At 42.7% G+C, this 10209-nt stretch overlaps 2 protein-coding genes and 1 non-coding gene across 5 annotated transcripts in view; 1 reads left to right on the top strand and 2 right to left on the bottom strand.

Moving 5' to 3' along the window:
• trnar-ucg overlaps positions 1 to 26 on the bottom strand; it is an 83-nt gene extending 57 nt beyond the window's left edge. Inside the window, exon 1 of the tRNA in view lies at positions 1 to 26. This exon is cut by the window's left edge and continues 57 nt beyond it. This is a non-coding gene — a tRNA (tRNA-Arg).
• Positions 27 to 267: 241 nt separating this feature from the next.
• On the top strand, positions 268 to 8485 carry polg (polymerase (DNA directed), gamma). Of its 2 annotated transcripts, none has more exons than XM_035664868.1 (23): positions 268 to 355; positions 1153 to 1750; positions 1884 to 2079; positions 2544 to 2711; positions 2862 to 3008; positions 3120 to 3199; positions 3300 to 3482; positions 3675 to 3817; positions 3916 to 4039; positions 4157 to 4381; positions 4459 to 4576; positions 4777 to 4857; positions 5061 to 5174; positions 5278 to 5438; positions 5534 to 5587; positions 5686 to 5803; positions 5933 to 6068; positions 6216 to 6462; positions 6567 to 6689; positions 6817 to 6985; positions 7097 to 7305; positions 7411 to 7571; positions 8347 to 8485. In XM_035664868.1, the coding sequence occupies exons 2-23, from the start codon at positions 1179 to 1181 to the stop codon at positions 8409 to 8411; spliced, it is 3594 nt and encodes a 1197-aa protein (XP_035520761.1). In that variant the 5' UTR covers positions 268 to 355; positions 1153 to 1178; the 3' UTR covers positions 8412 to 8485. The 2 variants fall into 2 exon arrangements, with proteins under 2 accessions (XP_035520761.1, XP_035520762.1); XM_035664869.1 differs by having other exon boundaries at positions 278 to 360.
• The window catches only part of fanci (FA complementation group I), a 9531-nt gene continuing 7743 nt past the window's right edge, over positions 8422 to 10209 (bottom strand). The window contains exons 29-36 of one of the 2 annotated variants that reach the window (XM_035664867.1): positions 10080 to 10176; positions 9770 to 9954; positions 9620 to 9676; positions 9481 to 9540; positions 9316 to 9390; positions 9056 to 9151; positions 8828 to 8929; positions 8422 to 8564 (exon numbers count right to left, since the gene is read on the bottom strand). In XM_035664867.1, coding sequence (XP_035520760.1) covers positions 8502 to 8564; positions 8828 to 8929; positions 9056 to 9151; positions 9316 to 9390; positions 9481 to 9540; positions 9620 to 9676; positions 9770 to 9954; positions 10080 to 10176 — 735 coding nt within the window. In that variant the 3' untranslated portion in view covers positions 8422 to 8501. Of the gene's footprint in view, positions 8565 to 8712; positions 8930 to 9055; positions 9152 to 9315; positions 9391 to 9480; positions 9541 to 9619; positions 9677 to 9769; positions 9955 to 10079; positions 10177 to 10209 lie in introns of those variants that run through there. The other variant, XM_035664866.1, reaches the window with a different exon arrangement.

Genomic DNA, 10209 nt, shown 5'->3' with positions numbered 1-10209 from the left:
CGCCTTATCCATTAGGCCACGCGGCCGTCCGTCAGCACTCATGGGCCCAGTGCTATTAAAATAATCTATATTACGATGATTTAGCCGAATATATGGGTTATTTTTATGCCAGTTAAATCGTGGATAATCCACGTTGTACAAAACTGCAGCGTCTGCATCGTGTTGTCCATCCAACCCATTTTGTTTGTCTGTAGTGCTAAAAACAGCTCAGTCATCCGGGCCGCTTGGGGTCGCTGATGCTTCGTCTTGCTGCTTTGGTCGTACAACAACGTCGGCGTGCTTGAGTAAGAACCACATGTGAAACCATAACATGTTTTAGCTTTGTTGACTGCTGTAACGTTATAATACAGATCCGGTGAGGTGCTTTTCTTTTTTACTTTCCAGAGTTAACTGTTAAAATTCAACGACAGCGAACTGCTAGTTAGTTTGGTTGCTCACAAATTAGCAAGGTTTCCTTTAAGGCTGAGCACGGGTCAGATGTTAGGTTGGTGGTCTATTAATTTAATTAAACACGTTGACTATTTGTATGTGAGTGTAACATTTCTAACGTTAGCTATACTAACAGCTATGCTTCAGTGGGATAAGCTGACTAGCTGACTAGTTTCAGTCACCGTGTGTGTCTTTAAACCTTATTTGAGTGACATATCAAAGTGTTTTGACTCAGTTCCTCGCCCTCAATAATGTGTGTCAGGACTTAAGTTAATGTAATTAGGTAAAGTTAGGGATGAGTGAAAGAAAAAGACCAGTCTTTCCTTTTACTCGCCAAGAAATACCCTCAGAAAATCATGAGGAAATCATTTAATTAACTCTAAAGTGTAAAAAAGATTCACACTAGCAAAATCACACATGATATCATGAAATGAAACATTCCTGATTTCAGCAACTTTCATATATATATATATATATAACTGTATCTAGCTCCAGTTTGTGCCACTTACTTTACTGTTACTGTTTGCACTGTTTACTGTAGCTACTGTTAATTTTATATATTATATATAATATTTTATATTTTATTTTTAATTCTATTCTTAAGGTTAGGGTTTTTATTTTAGTTTAATGTATGTTTAATGTATGTTTTGTATTTTGTATGCTACTGGATAATGATCTGTCTATCTTATTTCATATGGGTGATGTTGTGTCAATGTCTTCCAGCTCTAGTGTGAAGTCCTCATGAGGTGATGCTGCATGTGTTGCGATATCCTCTGCAGAGGAGTCTCATCTCTCTGCAATGGACGTGTCTGCGCTCCCTGTACTCCACCAAGCCTCAGTCCCTTCAGGGCGAGGACCCCACAGACACCCGCCTGAACCCCCTTAACATTCAGATGCTGTCAAGGAATCTCCACAAGCAGATCTTTCGAGGGGTGGAACCAGAGTACAGAGAGGACGACGTGAAGCGCAGCATTAAGCACCTGCAGCAACACCAGCTGTGGGGGAAAGAAACTTCACTGTTGCCCGATGTGGAGCTGAAGCTTCCCCAGATGTATGGCGAAAATATTGATGAGCACTTTCGTATCTTGGCCCAGAAGCAGAGTCTACCTTACCTTGAGGCTGCTTCCAAGCTGCATCTGGCTGAGCTCCCTCCCATGCCACAGGAATGGAGCTGGAGTATTGGCTGGACACGCTATGGCCCCGATGGGGACAGTCAGAAGGTTGATTTCCCGGATGAGTCTGTGCTGGTGTTTGATGTGGAGGTGTGCATGACGGAGGGACAGTGTCCCACACTGGCTGTTGCTGTGTCTCCCACTAACTGGTGAGAAACAAGCAATAATTGTAATGTTTGTGTAAAGGGGAGAAATGCACAGACTGTCTTTAAATGGTTTATTGGAATGATTGAAGGTGATGATTTTGGGATGTGGATGTAAAATGGGCAATATTTCTGATAGGTATTCCTGGTGCAGTAAGCGTCTGATTGAAGAGCGCTACACCTGGTCAAACCAGCTGACCCTAGCTGACCTCATCCCACTGGAGACCAGTATCAACTCTACCCGCCCGCCAGGCAACCAGTGGAAGGAGAGGCTCATCGTGGGCCATAATGTCAGTTTTGATCGCTCTTACATTAAGGAGCAATACTTACTGAAGGTCAGTATTCAACTCTTTATACACACACACTTTTTTTTGTATCTTTAATTTATGATTTTATGATCCTTGTTGTATGTGTTCAGTAGCCTGTTACTGCCTCTGTATGACAAACAAGATTATGTACAGCAAAGTACAAAAACGTATGTTTTCTTTCCTAAAGTCAAGGCAGGGAGGACAATAGACAATTTCTACCTCCACTTGCACTGTTTTACTTCCATTTGCACTGTTTACTGTAGCTACTGTTAATTTTATATTATATATGTTATAAGTTCATTTTATTTTTATTTTATATTTTATCTTTTATTTTATTTTATATTTTATTCTTAGGGTTAGGGTTTTTAATTTTAGTTTAATTTTAGTTTAATGTATGTTTAATGTATATAATGTATGTTTTGTATTTTGTATACTACTGGATACTTGAATTTCCCTCAGGATAAATAAAATATCCATCTATCTATCTAAAGGGTCCTAAGGTCCGCTTCATGGACACTATGAGCCTTCACATGGCCATCTCTGGGTTGACTGGGTTCCAGCGGACACTGTGGATGGCCAATAAGATGGGGAAAAGGAGGGGTCTTCAGGAGGTCAAAGAACACATGAAGAAAACTGGACAGAAAAAGGAGGGCCACATGGTTTGTGTATTTTATTCACCATACGTATTTCAGCTACAGCATGCAGTTTTACTGGTGATGTTGCATCTTTTCTTATGTTGAAAGTGTCAGGTTCTTTCGGTTAGGGTAGTTGCTTTGCTTTTGTCGAACAGAATGATCTTTTGTGCACAGATTGGCTCCTGGGACTGGGTGAATATTAGCAGCATTAATAACCTGGCTGATGTCCATGCTCTGTATGTGGGAGGCCCACCACTGAAGAAAGAATCTAGAGATATCTTTGTGAAGGGCAGTATGATGGACGTCAGGAACAACTTCCAGGTCAGAGATTCACGATAAATCCTCACTCAGATTGTCAGTAATGATAGGCCAAATGACTTTCATTCATCATGAAGTACAGACAAATAATTTGTGCTTTGCTGACCTCTACAGGAATTAATGCAGTATTGCGCTATGGATGTTCAGGCCACACATCAAGTCTTCACAGAACAGCTACCCCTTTTCTTGGAGAGGTCAGTAATTCCCAAACCCACATTTTTTTTTCTAAGTATTGATTTGTTGCTTTGTTCACCATTCTGCAGAAATCGCACCGTCTGTTTTATCTTTCACAAGGTGTCCTCATCCAGTGACGTTTGCTGGCATGCTGGAGATGGGCGTGAGCTACCTTCCTGTCAATAAAAACTGGGGGCGTTACCTGGAAGATTCTCAGGACATTTACGAAGAGCTCCAGAGAGAGATGAAGAAGTCTCTGATGACTCTTGCGGACGATGTCTGCCAGCTGCTGCAGGACGACAGGTGAGAAGAGCCCCTGTTCATCACCATGTTTCTGGCTGTGGAACATTATTAAAATTTAAAGTGTGTAGTAAGATGAAAAGAAATATAGATTTTTGCATAATCTAAAGTTCCTTAACTCCAAGGGATAGTTACTTGTTTTGTATAAAAACATCCACATTTTATAGGTTTTATGTTTTGTTTTTTTGACTTAAGATACAAAGAAGACCCCTGGCTTTGGGATTTTGAGTGGGATGTGCAGGAGTTCAAGCTGAAGAAAGTACCAACCAGCAAAAGGAAGAATTCCAAAAAAGCAGCTGAAACACAAGCTGCTACTCCTCTTCCAGACTGGGAGCAAGGTATAAGCTCAGCTGTTTTTAGTTCAACTATTAGAACAATGCAAAATGGTGTTAAAAGTACCAGAAGAGATGATTCAGTTGAGTTGTTGTGATGTTAGACCCAGGTCCACCCTCTGAGGAGGAGATGGAAAGCCCTTGTCCCAGCAGGCTGGCTGTGGAAAAGCTGAAAGAAACAGTGGATCGGCTTCCTAAGAGAAGGCAACATCTTCCTGGACATCCAGGGTAAGACCACTCCTAAGATCCACAGAGTCATCCAACATTTAGTATCTTTCAGTTTCCACTTCCATTTGCCACTGACAGCGTGGGTAAGTCCTTCTCCCTCCTTACTGTTTCTTTCAGGTGGTATCGTAAGCTCTGTGAGAAGATGGCTGCGGAGGACAGCTGGTCACCTGGAGCCAGCCTCATCAGTCTACAGATGAGAGTGACTCCTAAGCTGATGGGTCTGACATGGGATGGTTTCCCCCTGCATTATACAGAGAAACACGGGTGGGGCTACTTGGTACCTGGACGTAGGGATAACCTGGTATCTCAGGAGGAAAACACAGGGCCTGTGTGCCCACACAGGTATTTAATACACTGTGCTTAGAGTTTTACAGCATAGGATGTGTGTGCATTGACTAAGACATTGTTTTGTCCCACAGAGCTATTGAGAGAGTTTACAGAGAGTATTGTGAGCAGAACAGCAAAGAAAAGCCTGAATATCTGGACAGCGACCTTTCAGATGACCTCTTGTGGACAGACAGCACAGTGTGGACAAAGGTGCATCCACTCATAATGTAATTTACACCATACATTTGTTGTTTAGAATCATATACAAGAGACGTGTCTTAAAACTAACTAGATTGGGCCACAGTGAATTAATGTAGCTAATGTAGGTAGTAATGTAGTGATGTCCGCACATGTGTATAGAAATAGAATATGTATTATGACAGAGGTGTGTTTCTCAACCTCATTTCAAGGTGGAAGAGTTTGGTTCCGTTGAAAGTCTGAGAGAGGAAAATGGAGTCAGAGTGACAAAAAATGGCGGGAAGAAAAAAGTGGTGAGTGAAAAGGTTGTCTTCTGAATTTCATATCTGTATCATACATTTCTTCCTTTCCTTTTGTATTTATTCTACGTTAATATGGATGGCACTATTAGGTCTAACGTGCTGTGTGTTGTGGTTCTTCTTTCACTGTGCTGAACCTGAACATTTGTTATTGTGATTTGCTGTATGACATAACTTGCACTGTGTATCAACAACAGTCCAACGATCCACATTACATCCCAGAGGAGGCGCAGTGCCATTATCACCATGGAAACGGCCCCTACAATGATGTAGATATCCCAGGATGCTGGTTTTTCAAATTGCCCCATAAGGTGAAGTTTCCCTGTTTAACTGCAGTGTCCTGAATAACGAGCATTGGCACATTGCCACTACAGTGAGTTACTTTCATCGTCTCACTGAATGCGTTTGTTTCAGGATGGTAATCACAACAATGTTGGCAGTCCCTTTTCAAAAGACTTCCTGGCTAAGATGGAGGATGGTACTCTCAGGGCAGGACGGGGTGGAACCAACGCTACAAGAGCGCTGGAGATCAACAAAATGATGTCCTTCTGGAGGAATGCCCATAAGCGTATAAGGTACCCGTCAGTTTCCACCATAAAGTTATCTTTTTGGATGAGCTCATCAGTCATAAAGATAATGAATATGTGATTGTTACTATGTCTCCTCATAGCTCTCAGATGGTGCTGTGGCTGCGAAAGGGAGAACTTCCTTGTATTGTCAGCAGGTTGGTCTGCTATATCAATAACTATTCTGTATTTATTGATCAAACATGGAACGGACAAACGTCATTATTGTATATAACAACCTTTCTGTCTCCCAAAGACACAAAGAGTTTGATGAAGAGGGTCAGTATGGGGCCATAATACCTCAGGTCGTCACAGCTGGAACAGTTACACGTAGGGCTGTGGAGCCAACGTGGCTGACTGCCAGTAATGCACGGGTAAGAGTCTGAGCTGACAAACTGCACATAGCAAGTCTGAGAGTACTGACTCAGCTGCCAGTTTGGACTCAATTGCATTTGCCTGTAAAGAAATCTTATTCGTATGGACTGTTTTTTTGGTATGCACAGCGGGACCGGGTAGGCAGTGAGCTGAAGGCAATGGTGCAGGTACCACCTGGATATCACCTTGTGGGAGCAGACGTAGACTCTCAAGAGTTGTGGATCGCTGCTGTACTCGGAGATGCTCACTTCGCTGGCATGCACGGTGAGATTTGTCCTTTTTGAAATCTTGTACAGTCCTGTGTTTGGTATTAGTAACACTAATAAAGTTGTAGAAGGCAATACTTTATCGGTCATGAACAAACAGCATCTGATGGTAACTGTGTTCATCTCGTGTCTCTGCTGGGGTTAGGTTGTACAGCGTTTGGCTGGATGACTCTTCAGGGAAAGAAGAGTCAGGGCACTGACCTGCACAGCCGCACTGCTGACACTGTGGGCATCAGCCGAGAGCATGCCAAGGTGTTCAACTATGGACGCATTTATGGTGCTGGACAACCCTTTGCTGAGAGACTGCTAATGCAGTTCAACCACCGCCTCAGTCAGACTGAAGCTTCTAAAAAGGCCAAGCAGATGTACGCCTTAACAAAGGGCATACGCAGGTACACTCAACAATAATTGTTTAAAGTCAAGATTTGAGTTGTTTGTGCAAAGTTTACAAAGCTGAGAGCTACTGTGCTTCATGTTTGCGTTTATGTTTTGTCAGATACCATCTGACAGAGGAGGGCAAGTGGCTGCTCAGTGAACTGAATGTAGAGGTGGAGACGGCGGAGGATGGAAGTGTCACCCTGCAGGAGCTGCGGAGGATCTCTAAACTGGTTTCACAGTGGTGAGGGGGCAACATCACACAAACATCCACAACCACTTATCACGAGCTTTTTAGTAAAACAAGATATTCTCCTACATCCTCTGAGTTGCACTGTTCCTTCCTTTCCGTCTCTCCTTATACCCCTCAGCACTAAGCGGAAGAGGTGGAGCATAGTCGACAAACGTCAGTGGGCTGGAGGTACAGAGTCGGACATGTTCAACAAGCTGGAGAGCATTGCCCATTCAGCCGAGACAGCTACTCCTGTTCTAGGCTGCAGGATTAGCAGAGCACTGGAGCCCAAGGCAGTCAAGGATGAGGTAAGGTTTCATTAGTGTAGGGTAGTCCTGAAATCTGATGAAGAAATGGCTGTTTTTACCTGGTAATGAAGGCTCTCAACCACAAAATGCTGCCATCTTTTCTTTTGTTAGTTTATCACGAGCAGAGTGAACTGGGTGGTCCAGAGCTCTGCAGTGGACTACCTACATCTGATTTTGGTTGCCATGAAGTGGCTCTGTGAGGAGCATGACATCGATGGCCGTTTCTGCATCAGCATCCACGACGAGGTGCGGTACCTCGTCTGCAGCGAAGACCGTTACCGAGCATCGCTGGCACTTCAGATCACAAACCTGCTCACGAGGTGTGCTCACAGCTCAGTATTTATTCTTCCCCCGTCAAAATACCCACAATACAACAGGCAATAAACCTGAGAGCTTTTCTGATTGCGGGCTTCTGTCTCCTGCAGGAGTGTGTTCTCTTATGCGTTGGGCATGCAGGACCTTCCCCAGTCAGTAGCTTTCTTCAGTTCAGTTGACATTGACCAGTGTCTGCGGAAGGAGGTCAACATGGACTGCGTGACCCCCTCCAACCCCACAGGTCTGGAACGAAGATACGGCCTACCACCTGGTAAGCTCTGCACGCCATCACCAGTTTTTTTTCATTAGGGCACAATATATGCGTTGCACATATGTTGTGTGATGTAAATAAAGTGCATAAAATAACAGGAGGGAAATTAAGGATCTTCAAAGCCCTACAGATCAAAGTACATGAATTAATTAAAAAAAAATCACGCGGACAAATTATTACTTTGTGGGTATCTAAAATACATGACAAGAAGCCATTTTACATTGACAAAGATATTTCCGTTTATTTGCACATTACACTGCATTACACATTCTTGTATGGCCTGGCCAGAAAAGAGGAAAAAGGTGTACTAAGATTATATAATAAAGTTATTCATTTGAGAGAGTGAATTACAAATGTGTGTGCACAAACTATTTACATTTTTACTCTTGATAATTTGCCAGGTTTTATAAAAATTAAATGCAAGATACAATTTAAAAAAACTAGTGTAAATAAGCAGTAAGAAAAAAATATTTATTTTAAAACAAAACAACACTTGACAAAGCTAGGTTTCTAGGTAAATCTCTTCAGGATGTATTTATGTGTACTGGAAACCATAGATCCACCTCTTTAGTGTAGCCAAGGACTGATAAAGCAGGCTCATCTTAAGTACTACTATATGTTTAACTAAACGTATTTAAAGTAAGAACAGTGGTGTTAATTTGAACAACAGAGCAGCTTATTCATCATAAAGTCATCCTGATGAACATTTCTTTTGAATATGTGAACTATATGAACACAACCAGATTATTAAACAATGTGTGCAAATGTTCCGCAGGTGAGGCCTTGGACATCTACCAAATCCTCAACATCACTAAAGGCTCTCTGAACAAAGGAAGATAGCACTTTGTGGGCCAAGATGCTGTTATTCAGAACTCACAACTGTCAAGAGGCCATTCGGCAGCTGGTCAAGTTCAGATCAGACTTCTTCATTCACTGCTTTCTCTTCTTCTGTTTGGGTTCTTGTGTTTCCTCTGCGTTCTGTGAGTCTGTGGCCTGAAAGGAAGAAGAAACAAACAAACACTGAGATCTCACCCAGCAGAAGTCTACTGAAACAGAGACTGTTCAAGGGAATTAAATGTTGGAAACACTTCAATGCAGAACATCCAAAACATCACCCATGGGAAAACCTTTCAGCAGTTAGCTCAATCTGCACAGTAAAAAACAAAAACAGCTTTGACTCACGTAATCGAGTAAAGAGGGAGAGAAAGAAAAGAGGACTTTTGGAGCTGCCATTTACAGTATGAGATTGCACTTACCTCCTGACTTTCATCGTGCTCCTGCAGGGCTGCGTCCAGAGTAGCAGCGTTGATGCGGAAATCTCTTGAGGTGCTCAACTTCATGTACTGCATCAGATTTACCTGGACAAACACAGATGTTGGTGGAGCACTGTATATGACCGGCCCGACAGCACTGACAGAGTTCTGCTCTTGTATTTAGAAAATCACATTTTGTCCACTAACTCAAGCAATCCAGTGCACACATACCTTTGATTTCTTTGAGAGAGTGATGAGGTATTTCTCATACTGCTCGATGCTGAAGATTAAGTTAGGGATGGCCTTTGTTTCACGCAGAAGTTTTGTCTACCAAGAAGAAAAATCTTGATGAACAGATCGATTCTTTCAAAACCGTTCCAGCAAGTTTTTAGTTGTACAGTGTACCTATACATTTTTATTAAAGATAAACAGAAAATGTAAATTCTTCTTGTTACAAATCAATTACATAATTAGGAGACAAATGTCCTTACAGAGGCAGCAGTGTTCACTTCATTCCTTTTCTTTTTCTTCTTGTCATCTGCACCTCCAACGCTGAATTCTCCACTCTAATAGAGAAAACACAAACATTTTCAAAACACTCCCTTCCTGAAGCAGAAAAGCTCAAACAGCACAGTCGTAATTGGAGTGGGCTGTACCTGTGCGTATGTGATGAAAGAGTAGCACTGTGGTGTTAGGTGGGAGCCGGACAGTTTAACCTACACAGAAAACACTAGATTAGCATTGACATCATAAGTACTGGAAGATAGAAACAGAGAAACAATACACTGGGCTCACCAGCTTCTCAAAGCGTGCTGGCAGTGCTCCGTGCTGGCTGGAACACACCTGGATGTACTAAAAATGACACATTGAAAGGAAATCGTCACACGAGACAAACTTCACAAACTCTGCCTTTATACTGCGATCATAGAGTGGACATATACGCACATATTTGACCAGAGTAGTGAGGATGCTGTATGTGCGAGTCAGCTCTCTGAGCAGTGTAATGGTACAAGTGCCAGGCAGCAGGGCTGTCTGGACCAGCTCGTTTAATGCCGTCAAAAGGGTCCCAAGCTGCAGTGTCACAGCTTTCTCTATTGGATCCTGCTGCCCTGCGGTCTGGGTGGCCTCACCTTACAGGAACATAACATCACAGAAGTTTTAGTACCCTCCCCCGACAGAGATGCATCTCCTCTCTTGTCCCCTCTCAACTGTCACCATTAATCCAACGGAGCATCGGTATGAAAAGGGTTCTTACCGGAGCCCGATTTGTCAGCGACTGTCTGGCTTTTCTTTCTGGCAATCAGCCAGTCCACTTCATCAAGCACTCTGTCAACCTGAGACAGGACCAGCAGCTGTGGCAAGAGATTAAAAATGATGACGAAGAT

Source organism: Morone saxatilis, unplaced genomic scaffold, assembly GCF_004916995.1.
Source record: "Morone saxatilis isolate NCDOM2014 unplaced genomic scaffold, NCSU_SB_2.0 Contig2, whole genome shotgun sequence".
NCBI lineage: Eukaryota > Metazoa > Chordata > Actinopteri > Moronidae > Morone > Morone saxatilis.
The sequence above is the reverse complement of the archived record's forward strand: the minus strand, read 5'-3'. Positions and strand labels throughout refer to the sequence as shown.

What these genes read in the sequence shown, in the direction of transcription:
- polg (XM_035664868.1), top strand. Translation starts at nt 1,179, where the DNA reads ATGCTGCATGTGTTGCGATATCCTCTGCAGAGGAGTCTCATCTCTCTG. An exon ending in CATCTTCCTGGACATCCAGG is followed by an intron (nt 4,040 to 4,156) that starts GTAAGACCACTC and finishes TGTTTCTTTCAG; the next exon opens with GTGGTATCGTAAGCTCTGTG. An exon ending in TTAACAAAGGGCATACGCAG is followed by an intron (nt 6,463 to 6,566) that starts GTACACTCAACA and finishes ATGTTTTGTCAG; the next exon opens with ATACCATCTGACAGAGGAGG.